Below are 24,640 nucleotides of genomic sequence, written 5' to 3'. Positions count from 1 at the left end.
ACTTACACTGCCAGCAAAGCATTTTAATGCTTCCCGCCAGGCAATCCAAGCTACAAGCTTACTTTCTCAGCAGGCAAATCACTATCAAACAATGCTCAATGTCTAGCTTGTGATGCTGGCTGAGCACAGAGTTCACGAGCGTTGCTTTTCGGGCAGAACGTGCGACGATATTCTCGATGGACGGACTACTTGAGCTTCGACGTGTTAGTCCTACCACTCTTGACCTCTTCATTCATCTTTACAATGGCGCTCCTTGCTCCAGGCCACCGCTTTCTGCGTCCTTGTCCATCAAATACCCGATGAAAATGTGGGCTCGGGATCCCACGCGTCATCAGATTTGACAACTCTCTATCTTCCCACCAGAAGGTCCAGGCCTGCCACGACCAAGGACTGAGATGCTCGTCCAATCTACATCCGATGACGTCCTGTATCCATGCAAGCCATTCATATCCTCGGACCCAGCGAGGATTGCCAGCGCCTTTCGCCAGCAGCGACCGCATAAAAGAAAGGTGGCACTTCACTTGATCCAGCATTTCGTGCTGCGGAGGAAAGCGCGGCGAACGCTGTCCTCGTTCTGCTTTCCACAACTGTGCGATAGCCATAGAGGCAAGGTCAAATATCTCGAAAGCCGGCGCCATGTACACTATCGCTCCCATACAAGCGAGGCTGTCTGGGTGGTCAAGCGAGAAGAGGTTGCGGTACAAGACTGGTAGGGGGCTATGTCCCGCGTTAGCCGTCAGATCGTGACGCGTTGGGTCATGAGACCCCAGGACCGAATAGTCGATGCGAAATCCAGTGCAAAGGATTATGGTGTCGGGGTCTACAACCTGACCATCTTCGAGTTCAACAGTTTGCGCATCCTTGATTCGTTTGACTCCAGCCACGGAGCTGACATTCCCGGATTCCAAATTGCTGATGAGATCGTCCGAGACAATGAACAGTTTATGGGATGGTGTTGGAGCAGGGTCGAGTCGCCATTCGGGTTTCATTACCCAAATCTTGCTCTGGACGCCGTGGATGAATTTCATCAGTGCCCACTGTGCCAGACTTGGGACATATTGCTCGAGAGTGTCGAATATAGACATCTTGCGGTAGGAAGTGTTGTGGTCCAGCGACGTACCATCCGGTAGCGTCCGAGGAAGCTGCACGCACTCATCAGCGTCAAGGCTTAGCGACAAGACTGGACCAAACACCCACCACAATGCCACCCGTTCGATGGCTCAGCCAGATCTTGTCTGATACGCTGACCAGACTATTGGCGATATCGGCAGCAGTATTACCCAGGCCAACGAGCAGGACCTTCTGTCCATGGAAGTCCTCCGGCTCCTTGAACGCGACACTGTGCATTATACGCCCCTGAAAGCACTGCTGCCCACCGAGACGTGGCATGATCGGAATCGCATTGCTGCCACTGCATACAACCACCTTGTCAAACTCCTGTACCTTCTCCTCGCCGCACTCCTTCGTTCTCACGATCCACGTAGCCCTCGCCTCATCTCTCCTCACCTCTTCCACGACCACGCCAAGCCTGCATCTCTTCAGCAACCCGAACTCTTCCGCATAATCCTCCAGGTACGTCTGCACTTCCTCTGCGGTAGGATAGCTCCCCGTGCATTCACGAAACGGATAATCCGTAAAACAGCAGCGCTCCCTACTCACGTTGACCCGCGTGGTTCGCAGCACGGAGGTTGTGTGAGCGTCAGTATACTTCCATAGACCGCCAATGTAAGTATTGCGGTCGAAGCCTACAGCGTCAAACGACTCTTCCAGGAGATTCTTGAGCGTTACTAGACCCATGGCTCCTATTGATCATTCGTGAGCATCTTAGACGCGTAGCTGTGGTCGCGCACTTACCAAGGCCGATGACCGCGACGGTTGGCTGGGCCATACTGCGATAGCCGGCTTTGCCAGCGAACCTTGATTTGTCGACTCTTGAACTCAGAGGGGTACCATGTTTGGGAGTATACTATACAGACCCGGCTACTGCTTCTGAAGGGTGAGGTAGGATTCAACCTGCATTCAGCGGTAGAGCCGTGCAGGCGTCTCGCAACGCTTAGACTTGCTGTGAGCATTTCCAGAACACAGGAGTCAGCGTCGTCAAGACCACCTTAGAGGGGTCTAGTGCTGCTTCTTCAGAGTTCCACTATAGCTACGAATCTGGGAACGACCTCTCGGGTGGAGGCTTCTCCGGCGCTGCTCTGTATGCAGCAAACAACCAGGACTCTAATTGCCAGACAGGTATTTAGTAAGTAGGTATTTCCCTTAGTTGCCGTTGTGCCCCGACCAGTGCCCGATGCCGGCTATATGCGTTCTCGGTTGGAGAAATGGCTCAACTTCTTCAACCCACTTGTACTCTACTCCTGTAACAACAATCACAAATTGCGTGCCTGAATCATCAACGACCGTCCTTCTACACCTAGACACTATAGATCCTTCCGACTTCAACACATAATTCTGAGAGCGATCATTATCCTATTCATCTCAGAACAGCAGCCATGTCGACGAAGTGCACCATCATCTCCAACACCACCGCCTCCACCACCGACCCCTCCAAAGCCTCCAGCAAGAAGGCCGCCAACACCTTCACCGGCGACGTCTGGATGGACCAAGTGCATCTCGATACAGCGAAAGGCTTCAACATCAACCACGTCACCTTCCTTCCCGGCGGCCGCACCTACTGGCACACGCACGAGCACGGCCAGATCCTCGAAGTGAAGGCGGGCTCCGGTTGGGTCTGCGACGAGGGGGAGCAGCCTAGGCGCATCAGGACCGGAGACACGGTGGTGTGTCCGGCGGGCACGAGACACTGGCATGGTGCAGACGACGGGAGCATGATGATGCATCTGGCTATTAGTCTGGGGAAGACGAGCTGGGAGGGCGAGGTGTCCGAGGAGGAGTATAAGGCGAAGAGCAGCTGATTTCTCTCAAGTTGTCAGGGGTTCCTTTATTTACTGGTGCTGATATTCTCGGTCATGGACTTCCGACCATCTACAGGCCAATGGCTGCACACCCATATGCATTGTCTGCAGGGGATCATCACTTCCAAGGGGCAATGTTCCTACCCGATAGAGATGTATCAAGAACTTCCATGCGTCAATCCCGTCCATTTCCCGTCGAACCACCGACGCAGAATCATAGAACCATGATGAGGTTCCCCGCCGTAGTCAAATTCACTCTGTATACAACCAGAGAGACCACCATCATCGACACCCAGACCCTTACCCCGCAGTCCAGCTCCTTCCATCATCCTTTTACCCCAAAAATTCTCGCCGCCTTTTTTTTGGCCTCCCCAACGCCAAGCACAAGCCCGACGTCTCCGCCCAAAGTCCCGCCCGGCTTACCCCCCCAAAAAAACATCCGATTTCTTTCCAAACCACCCAACGGCCTCCCGCAACTCCCCGTTTACCTTCCCACCCACTCATCAGGCACCGCCTTTACATTGAGCAACTTACACGCCCCCGTCTCCATCCACATCCTCGACCCCCCATCTGCGATCAGTAGAGAAAATGGCGCAAGGTCTCCTCAAAAAACCCACCTCGTCTTCCAAACCCTCTTCATCAACATCACATTCACACCACAACCCGAAAAAGGGCATCACGAAAAAGGGCGCGGTGCGCATGAAACCGAAGAAAGCGACGCTGCAGAAACAGGCCAAAATGACCAAGAAGCTGACGAGTGGCTTGACGGCGCAGACGGAGCGCATGCTGAGTTTGAAGGCCGGGCATATGGAGATGATTGGTGGTGGGAAGGGGAGGAATAAGGGGCAGGATGGCGGGAAAGATGGGAAGGGAGGGAAGGGGAAGAAGTGACTGGGAGAATAAGAGATGGGGGAAGAATGAGATCAGGGGGGCATATGTGTACGATGTGCGGGGTGGCTCTGGCGATGTGATTTGGGTTGGTGTTTCCGACTGATGTGAGGCGCATCCGAGCAACCGGTATGCGCATTTGAAGGGAGCATAACGCGGTCGAAGCTGGCGACTCTGGAAGAGGTTTTATCTGGATATGGATATCGTTCGAAAGCCAACGGTATCTCGACTACCTCAGACGCCTACGCCATCTACGGCAACCGCGACCGCAGACGAAAGCTCTATCTCAAATCACATACCGCCCAGCGCCCTTGACGCTTCGCCGCCGCCAGCGTTGACGATGTCCTCCTGCCCTGGGCCGGCTTTGAGGACCTCTTTGCCCTTCCTCGCGCCGCCCTCGCCAACACCCATTCGCCTTGCCACATACCGCTGCGCCACGACGCCAATCACCAGACTCAACGTCTCCTCGATCCACTCGCTGACCCATTCTCGGGGGTCGACGCCGCCACTGCTCATGATCTCCTCGATAGACTCGGGCAGCGTGCCCTCGCCACCACTGGGCGCATCCAGCCACTCGAGCCATTGTGCAGGCACTGCCTGCGACAGAGCCTGGAACGCAATGCCATGCACGGGGTCGTGCAGGTAGATGGCGAACAAAATCTCCTCTGTTGCCTTTGCGTCCGGCGACTCTCCAACCTGTGACTCCTTCTCATTCGTGGGCCCGCCTGCGAACACGCCCTCAGGAGTCGTCTGAGCGATGGCCTGGATGGCGAGAAAGATCTCCGAGTCCCGGGTCGGGTTGCTCGTGCTGAGTGTCTCAGCCGCCTTCTTGGCCACCTCTTCCACACCTCCTCGACCGGCCATGTGCTCAGCGGCATAGGATTCAGCGGAGGCGCGCGCGAGCTTGCTGCCCTCCACAACGCCCTTTACAGCGCTGATGCTCCTCTGCTCTCCGCTGCGCCACCACGGCCCATCATGCCATGATCCGAAATCTTTTGGCCGCTCTGAGGACCCGCGTCTGGCGGTCGCTTCTTGGCCTTTCTGCACAACCATCAAGTCGCCGCCTTCCACCTGCGACATGACACGAGAGAAGACTTGGTAGATGAGGGGATCGAGGGTCGGATAGTTGGTCAGGTCGTGCGTAATGTGAATTTGCAATCGTTCGTGCTGCGAGATGGGCGGAGCGATGGTTTGAAGGATGTTCTGGAAAGTTGGCATCGCAATCGACCTGAGATCACCACCTTATGCCTGTTAGTTATTGTGGCCATGAGACGCAGAATGAAAACGAACATACCGAATCCACGAATCACACCAACATTTCCCTTGACCTGCTCCAGGTACTTCTGTGCATCCTCGTTTTTCTGTATGTCCTGCACCGCTTTCTGTGCTTGACTGACCGCCGCCGTCGCCGTTGAGAGGATACCTCCCCACCAGCCCCCTCCCGACTTGGCAGGCGCCGGCTCGGGCTCAGGTGACTCCTCGGTCGTAGTCGTCGCGGGCGTATACGCCGGCTGTGTCGACCTCGCGCTATCCCCCGACTTGCGCGCAGCAGCCTTGTCTTCGCTCGTGCGTCCCGGAGGAGGGGTGGCTGTTGAGGTGCGCACCGGCGATCGACTTGCACCTGACGCTGCGTTGGGCTTGAGTGAGGGTGTGCCCGGTCTACTCGACGGCTTGGCGAGGTCGCCAAGGTCTTTGAGAAGATCGTTCTCGGTTTGTGAAGACTTTGCAGGCCCGCCTCCACGGGGCTTGGGGGGTTTCGCTGGCCGGGCGGTGGCTTGCGTGCTGAGGTCGTCGAACTGGGCCAGCAGCTCGTCGCTTGTAGGACCTGCCTTTTTCGACATGGTTGTGACAAATTGCAGTTGTTATTAAAGTTCAGAGCTGTCGATATCAGACGCACGTTTCTGGGGCTGTAGTATGTGAAGAGCCTCGTGTTGATGTTGAGGAGGGTCAAGCAGCGCAAGGGTCGAGGTGCGGCAACCGGGGAAACTGTTCCGAAGCTAGACTGCTTCGGTTAGCGCGAATTGGTTCCCCGGGTTGCTTGCTCTGCCTCAAGCTTCCTCCCAAGACCTCATACGTACAGTACCCTACGGGTCAAGAAGTGCTACAGGGGAGACAGGAATACAAGGGGGAAAACCAATTACCTTGTTATTGCCGAAACTCTCTACCGACGCACCCAGGTGCCCTCCGCAAGTGATTTCCGTACCGTTGTCTCGAAACCTTCCGCTTCACGACCCAGCAACCTCTCCAGCTCACCGTTGACGACGGAGTTTTCGCCCGCCCTTACAGCTCCAAATACGGTTGTCCAAGCCGCAGCTGTGCCTTGATCGGCTCCCATCACTTTCACCACGGCCGGGTTAGTGGAGTGTTCCTCCTCGGTCACCTGCTCCACGCGAATCTGCTTCCCCGCAATCTTGCTGAGGATGCTCGCTACTTCCCGAAAGCTGTAGTCCTTTGGTCCGGTAAGAATCACAATGCGATTTTTGTATTGTGAGCTTGTCGGATCTTCAGTGAACTCCTTCACCAGCTTTGCGCTTGCCTCCCCGAGCTCGTCGATCTTGACCCACGCAATTCCTGGACCAGAGCCATCATGTGGAATTCTGATGCTGTCCGAGGGATCCGTCAGGTCAATGAACGAGGTGTACATTGTATAGGTCTCAGAGTAGATGCCTTCACGGATCGAAGTGAAGGTCAAGGACGGTTTCGATGCAACAAGCGACTTCAGGAAGGCTTCGGTCTTCAAATGTGCCTGCATAACATACGCCTTTGATTCGGGATTTCCATCTCCGCCAAAGCCGAGAGAGGTGTAGAAGATGTGCTCGATGCCGGGACTGGTCTTTAGAGCCGCATTGATCGCTTGCCGGTGTGCATTGAAGCGGTGGTCGATCTGAATGCTTGGGTATGAGATCAGGAAGAGGTATGACGCCCCTTCGAAAACGTCGTTGAGGCTCTCGGGGGCATCATAATCTGCTTTTCGGACCTCTGCGCCAGCGTCTGTCAGGCTTTTCGAGATTTTCTCCGGATGCCGCGAGATCAATATCAGTCGTTCAGGGGACACGATCTGAGACAGGTGAGTGTAGAAGCTCGTCCCCAGTTTCCCAGCTGCTGGAAAGACCGCAATCTTCTTGCTAGATGCCATGTTCGAATTGTAAGACTTGCACTTGACAGAGCCTGGAATCGTCTTTCAATTTTATGGCCAAAAACAGAGGTTCTGAAGCGTTACTAAAACGCAGCGGACGAACAAACCTTCCAAGTTCTGCGCGTCTCCAATTTTCAATTGGTGACGTCGATTTCAGGCATCGAGTCGCCTGAAAAAGTACCACCGTGCAGATCTCCGCCCTTCGGCAGTTGAGCTTCGTGATATCCACCATTATTATATGCCCGAAATCTGTGCAGTCACGCCGAAAAATCATTTTCATCAGCGGCACAGCAAAGCTTCCTGCCAGGCCGCAAGAGTTCGGCGCCTCCGTTGGCTAGTAAAGAACGCCCTGTTCTTCGGCAAGCAGCCTTGGAGAGGTGCACAAGCCGTACGCAACTCTCAGTCTGGGGAGGAGACTAGGTAAGTAGCAGCTTTCCATTCGACAACAGCGTCAACCGCGTTTGGTGGGAGGTCGCGTTGACAGGACTGCCTCACCTTGCTTCCCTTCCGGTCTCGACGTAGACTTGTCCCTGCCTTACCACTCCATGGCCATAACCTGAGCCTCAATCTCTCAAGGCTCGTTCGACTGCATTGTCGTGGTACCAGTGCCGGAGTCAGAAGGTATAAAAGAGGGAAGAATTGAACGCGACTAGATTCATCGTTCCCTCAGGCCCGTGCATACAGCATGAAAAGCCAGATGTGAGAACTTGGGTTGCCTTGTGAGGCGGCGCGGAAGACGAGCTCCGCCACGGCTGTCCATCTCTGCGACAGATGTCGTACGACGAGGGATTCGCCCATTGGCTGTGGCCGTGGCGTAGAAAGCGAGAAGCATTGACAACCTGCGACACACGAAATGCTGTTGTTTCGAAGCTCGAATAAGCAGGACCTAAGAGAAAAGGGGGGGGGGGGGGGCCTGCGAGCCACAGTGACAGGCACGGACGCCTTTCTCCTCCATGCAAGAGTACAGGTAATGCCAACGGTTTTTGATGGGTTAGCAAACCGGGGAATCAGATTTCTGAAACAGCTTACTGGCTCAGCCACACGTCGCCTCGCAATGCCAAACAAAGCCAACGCACCACAAAAGCCCTTGGAGTCTTTGGGACAGTGAGATCTGGGCCCGATGCTAGTCTCTTGGAAATGGCGGAGATTTGAGGTGGGATACAATGCGTAAAAACGAAATGGGCTTTGCTTTGCTCTGATGAAACCCCGACACTCCGAAGCCTCCGAGATCGCCGAGATGAAGCATGGGAAAACGGGTACAAGGGGAATCTTGGCTACAAGTACGGAGGTATCTCTCGTACATACATCCTGTTGCGTAGCGTTTATTTCTTTTTGGGTGCGGCAGTGCGGCGCAATCCTTTCGTGAAGCCTTGCCGTGAGCAGGAGATCTGCAATGTATACATGGTCCAGGGTGGTTTGAGATGCGCCGTTCGGTAGCAGCTTTTCAATAATGATTTGAATTTGCAGTACATCCATCTCTGCACGTCGGTGTCATTGCCGGACATGTCGCGCTGGACGGCTCCCTTTTTACAAATAGCTTCTATTAGGCTTTGGGCAAATCTCTGGTGACCCAAGCTATCCGTGGGCCACTGTTGCCGGCAAATAATCTACTTTTGCCTCCCTCCCCGTCCCTTCCTGCTGGATCCGCTTCACGCACGAGAACCAGCGATCCAAGCTGGGAGAAGCCGTCAAAACCAAACTTTGAAAGGTAGAAAGAAGCGTGTGTTTCAGACCTTTCCGGACTCTGAGCCGCGCGAGCCGCGTCTAGCTGTGAATTGGTTCTAGAAGCATGATGCGCCGGGCAGTCAAGACATGAGATTCTTGACGTTCTGCTAGTCATGACCAGGGGAAAGTCCGTCGATTATGTAAACCTACATGTGAGGCTCCTGCAGCCATGGCCGATGCGCATCAGGTACGGAGAACAGGTACGCTCGCAAATCTTCGGATGCGCTGTGGGTACGATAGCATAAATGTTCAAGCCGGCGGGCGGGCTGGGGGAGTTCATTCTTGCTATTAATCTCGCGGAGTATCGTTGTACAGGATCAAATGCTTCGTTGGTATGAGATGGGATGAAGCGACTCATGAGATCGACCACATGGGCGGAAATACTCTGTAAGCAACAGAACCGACAAAAAGCAACGAAGCGGCCCAACCCACTACGCTGGTAACGTCCCACTCAAAGTGCCGACACGGCGACGCCAGCGCGACGCGTTCCATCCGCCAATCAGCACGCCCGCTTCCCTTCACTCCTCTCTTCTGCCGTAGCGCGAACGGAGGCCTTTCTGGCGCGATGGAACCGCGTTGGGTTCAGAAAGCTGCAGCTGCAATCTAGCGGGTCGATCGCTGCTGGATGCGGTAGTAGCGGAATTCACGGTTTGCTGCAGACCTGCAACCTCGAACATGTGTCCAGGGCACGCCCGTTTCTGCTGCGGAGCCGGAAGGAACAGTGGATTTCCCCTCGGAGCACCTCTGGCCTGGCATGGGAAATGATATGCATGTTTTGTGTGATGTTACCTTTCAAGTTCGTACTGTACGAGCAGTAGAGTTGCCCGTCGGGTGTCGGTTTTGTGCCTGTTGTCCCCCTTTTTAGTGAAGGTACATCGACTCCTCGAATGTCGCTGCATCTCCAGTACGCCAGTAGTCACTTCGCAGCAGCAGCATCTGCTAACAATCGTGAACATTGTAGTCGCAGCAAAAAGCCCCGGACCAACCACAACTGCCAAAAAAACACAATTTGATATCCTGCCCTTTTTCCAAATCTTCCAACCTCGCATCATGTGTGCTGCACGGTCATCACGTCGGAAGCAGAAGTAGCAGTAGAAAGAACAAACCACCCATTGGTGCGGATAGCAAGTACGATCCATGCAATAGTTAGCATCATAAGATCCGACTCCAAAAGCTGAACCATCCATCATCTTTTACGACTCGACTACCCCCCTGCTCGCAATTTGAGGCCCCCTTCCTCCCCGCCAAGAAGGCACAACGGCGGTCCCTGGCCCCGGCCACGCCTGGCACGCATTGCGGGCTTGCCCCCCCCTGGTCCCCTGTAACCTGGTTCGAACAGGCTGCGGCGGTCCCATCTAGCCACAGAGGCTTACTCCGTACTTGACCGGGGGGGGCGCAACAAACGCAAAGCTCTTTTACCAAGAAAGTTTACGACAGCGCCGGCTTGGGCCCAATATAGGGCACTTGCCGAGACTGGTTTAGCGGGGAAACAAACATTTGCTGGTATCACCATTGCTGGATTTGTCCACTTGCCAGGAAACAGCGTATCGTGCGGATTGTGTTTGTTGTATGCGTTTGCGGTTATGTGGTGCCAGGGGGGGGGGGGAACGTGAGCCAGGGGATCGTGGACTCGTTTGCGGCAGCCAGCTCCTGCGCTCCTCCGCACGGGGTACCGTATTCCGTAATCCGTACAGACGGCCTTCGTACGGTTACAGCAGCACCGCAACTGCAAGCGGGCGATGGGATGAGCAACTCGGGGCTCGATCCTTCCCTACGGCACGGGCATCTGCACCATCTGCACCAAGTAAATTGTCCGGTCAGTCAACGGCATCTATGGGGTACTGTTGTGATGATCTGACACTCCCTCGACACGCTTGCATCAGGGTACCGTCGTGGGTACGATACGATACAGTACAGCACCCACGCCTCTGTACCGCAACTGATCCATTCACAAACACCACGCTTGAAGGACTGGGGATCAGACATGTATAGCAAGGCAGGAGGGGTGGATATAATCGTATCATCGTATCATCATATCAGATCCCGGGCTTCTAGGCTCTCTGGGGCAGACTCTAGAGATTCCATATAATCCAGAATAATGGCACGTCTTTGCAAGTGCGCGAACGCAATATGTGCCCCACAGTGCCCACAGTGCCCGTAGCTCGCGAGCCGCGACGGTGGCGATGAGGGGGAAGCGTTTCAAATCGTGTGCCCTAGACACACTTCCGAACGCGCCTTGTCGTCGATCCGCACGGAGACTGGAAGGATTCGTTACGAAATGGATCAGACCACGGGGTTTGGCAAGGTGTGTACCAAAATAGCTACAACTCCTAACTGCCATGTCCCTGGACCCCTGTTGAGAGGCGTGAGCCAAGAACTCCGATGCTACTGGAGGAGAGGGCAATGGTCTTTGCATTGCCGAATGATCAAAGTCTGTACAGGTTCAAGCTATGTAGAAATACTCATCAAAACGCCCATCTGTGTACAATATGCTCCATGCATCCCATGGCTGTGTCGCGGCAGAGTCGCCTCTATAATTCTCAGCCGTTTTGCCATATCTCCCATGTGCAAAAGTGGTATCTCTGCCCTCATCCAAGTGTAAAGGTGAAGAATTGTCAACATCATTAGTCGTCATCGTCAGATCGTGAAAAGTGTAACAGTGGTTAAAAGTGGCACAACTTGCTCCGTCCCTCCACAAGCCGATACAATACTCGTTCCGCCTCATTCATCAAACCGCCCAGCAGTGGCTGGATCTTCTGCGTCCTGACCACCTCGAGTAGGCCGTTGACGCGTCCGAGTGATGCTGGATCAACATAGCCCAGTTCGGGAGCGCTAGCCACATTCGTAGCTTGCAGAAACATTCGTGCTTCCAGTGCTGCCTCAGTGGCATTCATCAGCGCCGGATGCCCCGAGCTGCCGGCATGAGAATGGCTGGACCCTGCCGCGCTGGCGACCGAGCCGGTACGAGAGCGTTCGACTCTGCTGTTGCTGAAAGAAACAGAAGGGTAGAAACAACACGCCCAGCAAACCAAAGTGGCCAAATAGATGGACCACGGCTCGTGAAGCATTTTGGTCTCATGGAAGCTCACATAGACCTCCTCTTGGTTCGCCTTGCCTGTCTCGAATGTAATTTGACTCCGCAGCAGTGCTAGCGCGTGCCAGAGAGCGGTCAAGCTATCCGCCCTCATGTCAACCCAATTGCGAAGAGACTGTTTGGCGATCTGGAAGTCCGATTCGTTCTCGAGTTTCTTGCCAAAGATCCAAGACTCGCCAGTCACAAGCAGTAGATGTCGCAGAGGCGTGTGCTTGGTCATGGTCATAATGTGCTGGTTGAAAGCAATCCCGTCTCGGGCGAGCCCAGGGTGCAAGAGTGGAAGAAAATGACTTTCGTCCTCGAAGCAGAATCTTTGAAGTGCCGCAGGATCGAATTGCAACCAAGTCTGCATCTGGAAATAGTCGAGTTTGCGTTCCCCTTGCGATTCGAGGGCCACATCTAGGTTGCTGTGTTCAAAATGTTGGTGAACATCTGCCATATCTTTCCAGTCGTCCACGGGACTGGCGTTCCAGAGTTCCTCTGCACACGGCATAGTCATACTTGCTTTGGAAGTCTCGGTGGACAGTCGAGTTCGTGTGTGATGGACGATCGTAGGGGGTTGCTCGAAGAGATTCGTTTGCTGCATATCCAGAACTGAGAAGGCCTGGAATATCCGCCGCCGCGTCTCGTGGTCTACCCAGAACTTATGGGCTTTGTTGAGCTCTTCCTTGTTCGGGGTGGGTCGTAATGTCCGGAACACGGCGAGAGAGCTTGTCCCAAGTGTTCGTTTTGCCTGGTCGAGACTCGCAAACAACTGACGAAAGCGCGAAGACATATCTACTTCGATTCTTCGAGCGCAGTACTTGCTTAAGACCTCCAAGAGGAAAACAGTCTGTAGATCGGACAGTCTGGACCTGCTATTGATTGTGTCTCGTCTTCGGAGGAGCTTTGTCGCCAGTTCGAGCAGTGTCAGAGAGTATTGCTTTGCATCTTCTCTGTGGTCATACTGGGATCCGATGGCTACCATGGCACTGGCCAACAATGGGCTAGGCTTGGTTGGTAAGAAGGTAGGCCGATGGATGATAGGAAAATAAGGGTGGAAGTGGAGCCAATAGAGCTCCAAGCAATCCCATCGAATGGCGTCCGCCCTTATAGCACCTGGTAGGTCACTTCTTGGACTGGTGGATATGATCCCAGGAGCATTGGATAACTCGCGTCGTATGAATTCGAACTCGTCTCCATCCAGGTTGGTGAGGGGTATTGGTACGGAAGTGTCTGCATGTGACTGATCAGTCTCAGTAGAGATACGAGATGAAAACCAAGCGCTGCTTACATTCATGTATGTGTGATCTTCAAACATGCTGGCAGGCAAGACGTTGGGAGGGGCAGAAGAAGGCACCCAGGCACTGGAGCCATTGATCAAGGGTGAGGTCTGAACGGGATCGAACGCTGCAACAGAAGAAGAAGAAGAAATGGACTGGCGATGAGCGTATCGCCCATACTGTTCCGACACTGGTGATTGGCTGCTCTCTGGTGTGTAGTAGAGACCCTCATCGGACGAGGCGAAGCCGTTGGTGTATGTTGGGACTGCCGAACGATTGAAGTTGTTGAAGACGGCCGGTGTGCCCATGTTGTACCTGTACTCAGTTTGTGGGTGAACGAGAGAGCCGATTGAGAGGCCGCCAGAGGACGTCCGGCCAACGGCACCTGGTTGCGGACTAGAAATACTTGTGGGTGGCATACTCGAAGGAACTTCACCGGCTGCGGAGACGTGGTTAATGTGCCTGCTCTGGACGGGCTGAGAATCTAGCTGATGTTCCAAGTCATGTCGCTCCTGATGACGCTGGAGGAGATCCAAACGGTGGAAGGCCTTCCGACAGCCAGGACGGTTGCAGGGAAACATGGCTTCAGGGTTGTGATTGAGTTCATGTCTTCTCCGGTGCTCTGCCCGAGTGAAGACCTGGGGGAGGAGTGTCAGCAGGGACAGACTGCGCTCATGGAGGGTAACGAACCTTTCCGCAACCTTCATAAGCGCAGGCATGGACGCGCTTTCCCTTCTTTGCCTTACTGATGCGACCAGTTGGGGTGGAAGTGGGAGCACCCTCCAAAGGAATGGAAGAGGTGCGCATGGTGGACGAGGTGCTTTGACGACGGGAGCTGCTTTCAGGCGCAGTACCTTCTGATGAAGGAGCGGGAGACGCGGCAATGGGCGGATGCTGTGGTTGAAGAGAAGGATCGACGGGTGGTGCCTGGAGAGAGGGGTGAAAGAGTGACGAGTCTCTTGGCTGGTGACGAGCGGCAGTGGTGGAAGGTTCCGGCAGATGTTGGGTAGTGGCAAGAGGAAAAGAATGAACGTGGTCGAAATGGTGATGGGAATCGTGTGCTGATGGCTGGAATTGGGGTTGAGCACTGATAGGGAGCGGTGATGACCTTTTCTTGGGAGCCATAGCTAGGAGGTAGGACTATAAGAAAGATACGAGCGAACCAAGAGATGGAGTGGAAAGGCCGGGCAAAGGTTTCAAGGTGGAGTCTTTTCCGTGGCCAGGTGAATGCTGGGTGCAGGCTTGGGTGTGTCTCCGCCCCCTTCTGAGCCTCAGGGAAAGATTAGATTTGTTTGAAGGTGTCAATGCATGGGTCTCGTGGAAAGAATAGAGTGAATGGGAGGGAAATGACGAGTAGACGGATAGACGAGGAGGGACTTTACTAGCCTATTGGCAGGGCTGAGGGCTTGGGTGCCAAATCAGAAGGAAGGGCCGGGGGGGTTATTCTTGTCCAGTAGGCAGGAAGTTGGGAGGTACCAGGGGAGAGATTAGTCGATCCTCGGTGCTAGCTATTTGGTAGTGGGCGAATGAGGTGGATGCGGCTGTGTGGACAGCCTTGTGCAATGGGGAATGGCGTGGTCGGCCGGAGACAAAATATAGAGGCAAGCGGCGCAAGGCGGAGCTGCAGGGCCGACCGCTATGCGCAGGTCTTTTTGGGGTGAATGCAGCGAGAAGCCCAAAGGAAAACACGGGCTGTGGTAGGCCGTGCGACCCATGTCGCTGGGTCAGAAGTAGACGGGAACTACTGCACGCTGCAAGCTTCGTGCCGGCGACTTGAACAACGGCGTACAGCGTGTGGTGGTGGAGCCAATGTGTGTATGATGATTGGACTTGCACCGGCAGATGAAACCCAGGGGGGACTGTCGAACTGTCAGGGAGAGCGAAGCTTAGCAGGCTACGCCTCAGGTGAGATGCTGGGAATAGGCACGCCAGTACGCTCCAAGTTAGGTGCACGTCTATTTCAAGTAACCCTTAGCACGCCTCCAGCGCTGCCACCCTGGCTAGCCGTGGCCTAAGTGGAGCGAGCCCGCCAATCGCGCACGAGTAGCCTGCCACTGAAAACGGCAGGAGGCATGGAAGATCCGCACCGCCTAAACAGCAGTCTGCCTCAGCTGGAGCACCGCATGCTCCTGCACTCCAGCATATCGGTGACTCGGCACTTAGTTGCAGGCCTGGCATGTCACCCATGTCACCCATGTAACCCATCCATTACCTCCCCCGCAGATCATCCGTTCCCAAGCAGTGTGTTAATGTATTCATGCGGCAGTAGTGACGTTCGCTGCCGGATGCCCAAGTTTCACCAATGTCGCCTGATCCATCTTGGAAGAGCTATGAAATAACAAATCCAACACGGGCAGGGATAGGGGGAGTGATAGAGCTGGTGCGCCTCGTGCACGTGGATCCGGGTGCTTTGGCGCGCCCAGATCCAGAACGCCGACCCCCCGAGCCAACCCGCTGGGTGCTGCTAGTAGTGGGCGATAGGCAATTGCAATCAGAGCCACAAACTTCGATCTGTCCCTTCAATTTGCACTTTTACCGGCCCTTCGCCATCGTGGCGATCGTTGACGGCGACACCGTGATACACGTCGACAATCTAGTGATGCTATTTCTGCTGCTCGGACCTCGCAAGATGAGGTGGATGAGATGCGATGCACCAAACCAGCTCCCCACTTTTGATGACCCTACCGTGCACCAGTGACTCGTGTCAAATCTGTATCATGCACCAGAATGCGCCTCGCCAGTCACCAGCACGGCAATTCCGAGTGTAGCAATCGCGGAGCGCACAAATAACTGGTGGTCCTTTCGCATCGCAGTCTCACCTGCGCCAACCTCGTATAAGCCCCAAGAGCCTATCGCGGCCACTCGTCATGACTCGCAGCTGTGCGGCTCTACGTGGAATCTCACTCAGTCATCCTGCAGCCTGCATGCTGCATGCAACAAGAATAATCATTCCAAAGAGAGCCTCAGCTGATCCAATTCAGACGCTGCCTGTTGCCTGATGCAGCTGAGCATGACTGCATTGGCATTCATCAGAGGCTCAGCCACCTTACCGCCGTCTTGTCTTGGGGCGCCTCGGGTGCCGCTTAAAGAAACAGTTAGGGCTCGCGAGACCGATCCGCGGCTTCCACTTGATGCTCCAACGGTCGTCCTACTACATCTATCTCGCACCCCGAGCTACGCGTTGCGAGCACGGTCCATGTTGCCTGTTGTAGTTCGGCGTCTCGCGGGGTCCCAAGGCTGTGAGGCTGTGATTCCTGACCGCCTCGTCATCAACCCCAGACTTCGGCGGAAGCTCTCAAAACGGTCACTTGCCCGTGGTATCCCAGTTATTTCCTACCGACACTGCGCCCGGCCGTTGGATCGGATCCCGATCAGCACAACGTGGCCCGAACTCCTGCAGCGCTCGATGCCGGAGACTGGAGTCCCTTGCTCGCCGACGCGCCACCGGTCGTTGCGAGCCGCTCCCGGTGCTCGGGGTCAGAAAAGGCGCATCTTGCACACCCGAGGCTCAACCGCCTGTCAGGTTCTGTGCCCGGCTTACTCATCCACTCACCCCTACCTCGCCTGCCCCTCGTGAACCACTTACTAAACCCCTCACTCAGCCATTCGTAGCCGTGTGTGCATCATTCTCTCTGGCACTCTTAACCTTCTTCTCGTCCTCGCGCACATGCAGTCTCCGACCTCGTTGCCAGCAGACTTTGCTTTGCACCTCCCGTTCCTGAAGCTAACCCTCTTCTGCATACAGCTCTGTTACAGGCGATGAATCAGCAAACCTTCCCGATCCTGAACGGCTTATCCAGCACGAGGAGAGCCAATATGCTGCGGCAGGCAGGTCCTATATAGCAATGCCAGACTCTCTTTGCGCCTTTCAGAATTCGTTCTCTGCTTCTTCTTCTGCCTGCGAATCTATCCCCAAGTTGATCCCATTCCAACCACAGCCGCCGTCTGAAGACTCCAACCAAGGGCCAAACAGCGCGCAAGCGCCTCAACCGCCAGCAGTATGACAACCATCGCCTCTTCCAACCACTCAACCTCCGATCCACACTTCGCCTCCTTCCCCAAACCCGACCACGCCAACCCGCATGATCACACCTCTCCTTACAAGCACGACCACACCGCCGACCAATCCAACCCCGCCGCCCCTCCCGGCTACCACAAACCCTCCCACGCCTCAACCGACCCAACCCCCCTCTCCCACTCTCACTCCAACCCCATCCACCTCCCCTCGCACGCGCACGCACATACACACGCCCACATCGCGACCCCGCACCCCATGGCCTCAACCCTCAGCTACCTCGACGCCCACGTCCCCGCCTTCGCCAAGCACCACAAGGAATACACCGTGCAGCACGACTTCCGGCGCGCCAAGCGCGACGCTCGCCAGAGTCTGGACTCGCCCATCCCGGAACTGGCCGAGTCAGAAACAGACGAGCAGCATCATCAGAGGTTGAGCGAGGAGGAGGAGCGGCGGCGGATCGCCGAGATGCTGGAAAGAGAGAGAATCGAAAAGGAGGAGCAGCGGCGGCGCACGGCGGAGATGGGGAGGGCGAAGTGGGAGGAGGTCGTGCGCGAGAGGGAGGCGGCGAGGAAGAGGAGTGGGGCGTTTGAGGATGGGGAGGGCGGGGAGGGACTTTGAATAAAAGAGGGAGTCGGGTTCCTTGGGGCTTTTGAAGTCGTGAACAGAGTTGGCGAGGGAGAGTACTCCATGTGGGATTCGGTTTCGTTCGATCCGCGGTTTGGGTGCGATATTCAAATCGGCAGGCTCTTTTGCCGGACCAAGCCCAGGAGGCAGAAAGCCTTATTTTTAAGGAGCAGTAGAGGTCTTTCAAAAGTCAGAGTTACAGTTGACTCCATGCTACTCATATTTGAGATGTCATGCATTACACACTTCCGTGCATCCAAAACGAGAATGAGTGTATGGACCTAGACGCAAGTCCACCGACATCACATCGCACGTAGCCCACCTGGCCTCCTATCTAGCACCATCCATCTGTGACCGTCTCCAGATTCACCTCCCCACGCATGCGCCAGAAGTACATGTCTACCTTCCATATCGGTCCATTGAGCGACTAACTCTATACAAGAATCAACTACCCGACTCTACACTAGCAAGGCAACTTTTAGCCTTTCTCCCAACGGTAGCCCGGCAGCACCAACTTTGGCGGGCTGAGAGTCCGCGGAAACCCTTCCAGCAATCAATCCAGTGGCGGCGGGCGGGGATTTTGATGTCATGATGCCCCCCGTTCTTAGCATTCTCCCGAGGGACGAAACGAAGCAGTGGCGCGATATCTCTCACGCACATATTGAATTGTGGAATTGCGAATTGTGAATTGACCTGTAACTTGACGGAGCGAGACATCGATCACCTACGGAAGAGAGCGCCCTGCCTACAACCACAGCAAGAGCTTTACTGCTAGTATCTTCACCCCGAGTACCGCCTGCCTCCGCCCTCCTTCAGAGAGTCCAGACCGGCTCCACTCATTCACTGCCTGGCTACATCAATCAACTTCGAATAAACCTGAACTGATCGATCACTTACACGACAAGAGCGATACAACACCACATCAGCAGCGGCCATGGGCTTCACACTCATCTCCGCAACCCCGTACGCCCAGCCCATCCCCTTCTCTCTCCCTCTCTCCTCCACCCCCTCCTTCCCATCACCCACCCATCCTCACTCTTCCCCTTCCGACACTAGGTCTCCCTACGCGCGCAAAGTCCGCATCGCCCTCCTCGAGAAATCCATCCCCTTCACGCTCCAAACCGAAGTGCCGTGGAACTCATCGACCTGCACGCCCCAGCACAACCCCCTCGAAAAACTGCCCGTGTTGATCGACACCTCGACCGACACATCCGTCTACGAATCGCACTTCATCCTCGAATGGCTCGAGGCCCATTACGGACGAGAGCAAGGGTACGCGGCCATGTTCCCAGAAGGCAAAGCGCAGGAGTTGTTGGCCAAGCAGGTGCAGGTGGTGGCGGATGGGATGTGTGATGCTTGTGTGTTGATGTTTGTGCGTTGCCTTTACTCGTTCTTGCCTTCCCATCTCCTGTCATGGCATGCACTGATCTCGTTTCTTCACAGTTCGAGAAACAGCGCTCCCAGCCCTCGCAGGAATGGACGGGGCGGCAGCAGCGCAAAGTCCAGGGCGGCCTGCGGGCGTTGAGCCGCTGGGTTGGCGGGGAAGAGGACCCGCAGCTGCACAAGGACTTTATTGTCGGAGACGCATTCTCGTTGGCGGATATTGCGGCGGGGAGTGTTCTGGGGTATATGAAGGTATGTGCCCTCTCTGCTCTTAGTTGTGGGGGATTCCAGAGGAATTCGCGTCACGGGGGGAGAGATTGTGGAAGTAGCTTCGTGCTTTGACGGGCTGACGAGAAGTGACGAGCTTTTCAGGTCCGTTTCCCAACCCAAGACTGGCAGACCGAGTTCCCCAACCTCAAGGCGTATAGCGATAAGTTGGAGGCGAGGGAGAGTTTCAAGCAGACGGTGCCGACGCCGCAGGAGATTGATGATAAGATCGTTTAATCTCAAACTGTTCGGTCATGCGGGAAGCTAGGCATAGGCAAGTGGACGCAGAAGAAGAGACAAGGCAGGAACTCAGAGTGAGGCTATGTGATACAAGGCGGAAGAGTATCGATGGATGATATAGTTATGCCAAGAATATTAGGCAGTGAAATATATTCGTTCAGCTGCAACCCCCAGACGTCGAAACCTCATACCGAGCACTAGGACAACAAACAACAGCTTCTTAAAGTCAAAAGTGATCTGAGGTCGTCTTGTCAAGGCCAATTAGGTAGTATTAATCCATGATGTAAAGCTCGCTTCACCACCTCTCTCTATGCTGTTGCTGCCCAGGCTAGCATTGCTGCTATATGCTATCCCAAAACCAACTAAAGCTTCACAGGACATTCCTCCCTTGGTCGTCTTCCTCGAATCGACCACAGGGAGAAAGAAACGCCCGTCTTCCTTTGCCTTCTGTTGTGTCGTCACGGTCGTCAATTCATGCCCTCCTGGCTTTGTGTCCTTTGCTCGCCGCCCTATCCAAGCTCAGCCCCCATCCAAGCTCACCGGTTTCCGACTCTCGCGCAAACATGGTGTTGCAAGGGTTTGGAACCTCAATTCTCGTGCTCTTTCTCACAGATCATGCATTTGAATCTGACCAAGTGCCCACTTCATGAGCGACTGAAAACCCCACTCTTGCGACCCTCCGACCTCACAGGTTCGACGCCCTGTACCGATCGCAACTGGTCCATGCTGACTCTTGGCCCGCGGCCCGTTCTTCCCACGTCTAGCTCCTGCATTTTCCTCTGGAGATCGACATCGCTCTCATCACCAATGAACGTCCAAGTCTCCTCGATCTCGCCTTCCTCCTCGTCGTCTTGGGGCACCGGGCGGCCTTGAAGGTCGGCACGAGTCTTGACGAGCGACTTCGCGTAGTCTAGATCACGATAGATCGCGCGGATGGCGGTCTGGACGCCGTCTTCCTGTTGAAAGTGTTAGCACGCATGTTCCGATAGAAGTATTGGGACTGTCCTACTTTTCGAATCCGTTCGCCCACGGCCCTGGCCTTGACAATCATCCGCTCAGAGTTGACTGCTTCCCACAGAGCTCTCGACAGCAGACTCACGTTGACTTTCTTGAGACAAATGCCGACGCCTAGGTCTTCAACCCGAGAGCCAAAGAAGAATTGGTCCCCAAAGAAAGGCTTGCAGATCGTTGGGATACCAGCTCTCAAGCTAGCGCCTGTTGTGCCAGCACCACCATGATGTACCGCGGCGTCCATTTGTCTGAACAGCCAGTCGTGTGGTGCAGCCTTGATCTGGAAAATCTCGGGCGGAAGAGGCAGCTCGGTCTTGATTGCTGAAGGATCACCAAGCCGATCAGACCAGCCTTTGGCGAGAATGCAACGAACATCCGCCTTCAAAACCGAATCACAGACAGTCCGGGTAAGACCAGCGGGATCAGAGACGACGATAGATCCAAAGCCAATGTATACCAGCTTCTTGTTGTCGGCACGAGCTTTCTCGATAAAGGCCACCAGATCTGACGGTGGCGTCCAATCACTGGCCTCATCGAGGAACCAATAACCGGTCACTTGCACCCAATCGCTGTAGTCAAGAGGAGGTGGAACCACCGATGGCGAAAAATTGTACAGGAACGGCACCTTGTTAGGCTGCATCTTGTCCAGCGATGTTGAGCGCAAGCCGAGCTCCTTCTTCCGCCATCGGTTCACCTGACCAGCGATGGCCTTCCAGAAGACGTTGTCGAACATGACGTACGAATAGTAGTTGTACGCGCCTCCCGACTTGTGGCCAGGCACAGCAAAAGCGTGGGGATATGCTCGAGTGCGAGTCCACGGCATGGTGAATGCACGGTAGTACGGAATGCCGAGTGCCTCAGCGACATGAATGCCAGCCATAGCGGAAGGAGACTCGATCAGCAAATCAGAGCCCTTGCAAGCCTCCCAAGCAGAGACCAGGAGATCGTCTATCCACCCACGGAACTTGAATGTAGCTTCGCGCAAGAACGAGTAGGTAAACATACCATTCTCAATGCAGATACGCATCAGCTCAGCTGGATCGCCTTCAACGGGCTTGAACTCAATGCCATGGCCTTCAATCCAAGATTGAAATTCTCGGTGAGTGGCAATCCGGACCTGGTGGCCATCGGCTAGCAGACCTTTGCAAAGCGCAATGTACGGCTGGACGTCGCCGCGAGAGCCAATGGTCAAGCACGTAACGCGCAACGACGAAACCGGCTTAAAATTAATGATAGACACACGCGGGTCATCGAACAAGATCGGAGGAGGTTCGTCGTGCTTGTAGACCGTTTCGTCCGTATCTGGGGCATCGATCTCTTTCTCAATCTGCGTCGAGGTCTTCCGAGCCTCCTGGAGCAGACGATGCTCGTCCCTGGCAAGCGCTGCGCTGTCTTCATCAGGGTTGAGGATCGTGCTGTCATCCTCCATGTATTTCCCAGCCTCGAGACTCTGAAGGAGGGTCACAGCGCAGTCATCTCTGTTTTCTGCGCCCGCAAACTCGAAGAAGAGCTCCTCATAGCCACGGATGACCAAGACCAACCCGTGGTAACCAAAGCGGAAACCGATCTCCTTGTCCACGTTTTCAATATCCTTCAATGGTAGGATCAACTTGGTCTTGGTGCCGGGAAGCATGCTGCGGAAGCAAAACTTCCTATTACTGATGTAGATCTTGCCGTACAGAGGTAGAACGCGGTGCAAGAAACAGAAGTAGGTGGCCTGCAGCTTCTCTGTGGGTGGCAGAGCAAAGTGCATGCGGAAACGGTCGCCAAAGCCAACGTTGGCTTCCTCGTCTTCGGGATCGACGTCTCTATCATCGGAGAGGATAGTTTCATTCGCTCCGTAATGCTTGCGATTGCCAGCCCACATGCCGGACACCTTCTCGAGATAAGACATGGACTCTGTGGCAAGTAGCTTGCTCATGCGGTTCGACTTGCTTTTGAGGTACCCAGCAAACACACCAGCACGTTGCAAGGGATATGAGCCTACTTTCATCAGATCCTGAATGGTTGGAGAGGACGTCCGTTCTCGGGAGTGCTCGTTGCGGGCCTCGAAATAGTCGGAGTCCTGGGACATTACGCGTTCCTTGGGCGCTGGCCTCGTTCGGATAGGGATCGGGGGTGTCGCTTCTTGCTTTGGAGAGCTAGACTGCGTAGTCTCTATTTCTGATGATCGTCTTGTAGGGTCTGTTGATACTGATGGGACAGTGTCCATTCTCTGGACTCTAGGCTGGTGAAAAACATCGCTTCTGGTAAGGATTTGACTGGCTGACATCTGGGCCTCCGCCTTTGGCGAGAGAGGCGGAGCAGAAGAGTCTGTCGCATTATCGGCAATCTGGTTGTGTGACTCTGGAGAATCGTGCACACGTGCGAGTGGCGATCTACCACTGCGACGGTCTGTGCCTACATCAAGTCTGCCTGTGCTAGGACTGCGGCGGCCGCGATCGAAGCTGGCACGACCGTACTCGAGGGAGCCAGCATCGAGGCTTAGTCTTCCAGGGCTCTTGCTTGGCCGGCTGAACTCGCCGCTCATTCTAGGAGACATTTTACCATTGTCGTCGACCGAGAATGGCATCAGGGTGGCTCGTACGCTTTCCCGTAGAGGAGTAACAGATCGGTCTCTCGGGGCACCAAGCATATCAAGAGATTTCCTTGCGCCTGGGGAGCGTGCCCTGCGCTCATCCAAATGAGATCCCGGATCTTGCCCGTCAGGTATGGACATATCCGGAACAAGGCCGGCCAAAACATTGAGCACGTCAGGGCCGTTGTTGAAGAATGAGAAATAGTAGTCGTCGATTGCGTAGGAGGCATCGTTCTCGATCACCCGGACCTTGATGGTATGAGCCAATTGCACGACCGGGCTCTCCTCGACATCTATGACATTCTGAATTGGCAAGGAGATCTTGACGCTATCACCGTCATTGTGAGAGCGGAAAATGGTTCTCTGAAGAGACTTGACCCATTCTTTGGCGCTCTCTGCGGTGTCGGCGCGGAAGTCGTAGGTACGGTGATCAGTTGTGATAGAAAAATCTTTGCAGTCCTTCTGCTTGTCCTTGTCGGCGGAGAGTGCAGCAGATATGCCGTAACGTAGGTCGATATTTCCCTGGGGGAAGTACTGGGCTGACGGATCTGCGTAGTAGGATAGCACATCGCCTTTAAGAATGAACCAATACCGATTGTACTTCAGATTGGATTTCCCTCGCTTCGACAGATAGCCGTTCTTCGCAACAGAGTTGGACTTCTTGGGTAGATAAGCGTAGAAACAGATGTGGTATTTGGTGATGTAGAGATATCCCTGCAAGAGCACACTCTGCAGCAACCAGGCTTGATACTCGGCAACCACAGTCTCGGGCTTTTCGAAACCGAAAATGTCCATCAATCTGCTGGCCAGGAGAGTCGCGGGTGACGAGTCGCCGCGGGCTCGAGTCGACTTCTGGCCGGATGCGAGCATTTCTTCTTCATCAGCGGCCTCAAGCGCGGCCTCGGCGGTGAGCAGCCGGCTCATAACAGGGGCTTCTCGGGGATTGCTCTTGGAGCTTTTGGTAGTTCCATCGCTCGAAGGGGAGGGGCTGTTGTGAGAGGATGGCTTTCTCCGTGAGTGAGGCCTCAAGGACAATTTAGGCAGCGACTGCATCAATTTATTGTCTGACAGCCGTTTCTTCTTTTTTAGTGCAGTACTTTCACTGCCTGCGTCCTGAGACTTTGAGGGCGCGGCCGTAGTCGAGTCCTGGGTCTCGTGCTGTTCGTATGCGACCTCATCTTCTTCTTGTATGTCCTCCTCACTGTCACTGGAGTCATCAAAGCGAGTGTTGAAATCTGTTTTGGAACCCGCGGCTGCGATCATGGAGAATATAGACTGGTTCATGTTCATGTACTGCGAGGCGGCTTGAGAGCCTCGATCTGGGGCGGTGACATCGTCCTGAGCATCGTCGCCCAATTTGAGTCTGGCAGGCATTCTGGATGAAGGCATTCGGTTCGGCCTGTTCCGCTTCTGCAATTTGCGACTGCCGCTCTTTCGAGGGGCACTGTCGAGGGTCGACATGGTGTGAGGCGGAGGGGTGTGGTGCGGATATAGCA

The 24,640-nt window shown here is 54.8% G+C and overlaps 9 protein-coding genes across 9 annotated transcripts; 4 read left to right on the top strand and 5 right to left on the bottom strand.

The window, feature by feature from the left end:
- Positions 1-185: 185 nt before the first annotated feature.
- HMPREF1541_09132 (uncharacterized protein) lies at positions 186-1,797 on the bottom strand (the record flags this gene model as incomplete). Its single annotated transcript, XM_008713807.1, has 2 exons — positions 186-1,142; positions 1,198-1,797. 2 exons carry the CDS (start codon positions 1,795-1,797, stop codon positions 186-188), a joined length of 1,557 nt encoding a protein of 518 aa, XP_008712029.1.
- A 698-nt stretch (positions 1,798-2,495) lies between these two features.
- Positions 2,496-2,918, top strand: HMPREF1541_09131 (uncharacterized protein; the record flags this gene model as incomplete). The annotated part of the gene is made up of 1 exon (XM_008713806.1): positions 2,496-2,918. One exon carries the CDS (start codon positions 2,496-2,498, stop codon positions 2,916-2,918), a length of 423 nt encoding a protein of 140 aa, XP_008712028.1.
- A 588-nt stretch (positions 2,919-3,506) lies between these two features.
- On the top strand, positions 3,507-3,809 carry HMPREF1541_09130 (uncharacterized protein; the record flags this gene model as incomplete). The annotated part of the gene is made up of 1 exon (XM_008713805.1): positions 3,507-3,809. The coding sequence occupies one exon, from the start codon at positions 3,507-3,509 to the stop codon at positions 3,807-3,809; it is 303 nt and encodes a 100-aa protein (XP_008712027.1).
- Positions 3,810-4,097: 288 nt separating this feature from the next.
- HMPREF1541_09129 (uncharacterized protein) lies at positions 4,098-5,647 on the bottom strand (the record flags this gene model as incomplete). The annotated part of the gene is made up of 2 exons (XM_008713804.1): positions 4,098-5,047; positions 5,101-5,647. The coding sequence occupies 2 exons, from the start codon at positions 5,645-5,647 to the stop codon at positions 4,098-4,100; spliced, it is 1,497 nt and encodes a 498-aa protein (XP_008712026.1).
- Positions 5,648-5,967: 320 nt separating this feature from the next.
- On the bottom strand, positions 5,968-6,942 carry HMPREF1541_09128 (uncharacterized protein; the record flags this gene model as incomplete). Its single annotated transcript, XM_008713803.1, has 1 exon — positions 5,968-6,942. One exon carries the CDS (start codon positions 6,940-6,942, stop codon positions 5,968-5,970), a length of 975 nt encoding a protein of 324 aa, XP_008712025.1.
- Positions 6,943-11,330: 4,388 nt separating this feature from the next.
- Positions 11,331-13,830, bottom strand: HMPREF1541_09127 (uncharacterized protein; the record flags this gene model as incomplete). Its single annotated transcript, XM_008713802.1, has 3 exons — positions 11,331-12,986; positions 13,035-13,661; positions 13,714-13,830. The coding sequence occupies 3 exons, from the start codon at positions 13,828-13,830 to the stop codon at positions 11,331-11,333; spliced, it is 2,400 nt and encodes a 799-aa protein (XP_008712024.1).
- Positions 13,831-17,023: 3,193 nt separating this feature from the next.
- Positions 17,024-17,659, top strand: HMPREF1541_09126 (uncharacterized protein; the record flags this gene model as incomplete). The annotated part of the gene is made up of 1 exon (XM_008713801.1): positions 17,024-17,659. The coding sequence occupies one exon, from the start codon at positions 17,024-17,026 to the stop codon at positions 17,657-17,659; it is 636 nt and encodes a 211-aa protein (XP_008712023.1).
- Positions 17,660-18,599: 940 nt separating this feature from the next.
- On the top strand, positions 18,600-19,552 carry HMPREF1541_09125 (uncharacterized protein; the record flags this gene model as incomplete). Its single annotated transcript, XM_008713800.1, has 3 exons — positions 18,600-19,037; positions 19,109-19,300; positions 19,421-19,552. 3 exons carry the CDS (start codon positions 18,600-18,602, stop codon positions 19,550-19,552), a joined length of 762 nt encoding a protein of 253 aa, XP_008712022.1.
- A 647-nt stretch (positions 19,553-20,199) lies between these two features.
- HMPREF1541_09124 (uncharacterized protein) lies at positions 20,200-24,605 on the bottom strand (the record flags this gene model as incomplete). Its single annotated transcript, XM_008713799.1, has 2 exons — positions 20,200-20,511; positions 20,565-24,605. The coding sequence occupies 2 exons, from the start codon at positions 24,603-24,605 to the stop codon at positions 20,200-20,202; spliced, it is 4,353 nt and encodes a 1,450-aa protein (XP_008712021.1).
- Positions 24,606-24,640: the final 35 nt, after the last annotated feature.

The sequence above is a fragment of the Cyphellophora europaea genome, assembly GCF_000365145.1.
Source record: "Cyphellophora europaea CBS 101466 unplaced genomic scaffold supercont1.10, whole genome shotgun sequence".
In the NCBI taxonomy this organism is placed as follows: Eukaryota; Fungi; Ascomycota; class Eurotiomycetes; order Chaetothyriales; family Cyphellophoraceae; genus Cyphellophora; species Cyphellophora europaea.
This window is presented reverse-complemented; position numbering and strand designations above follow the sequence as displayed.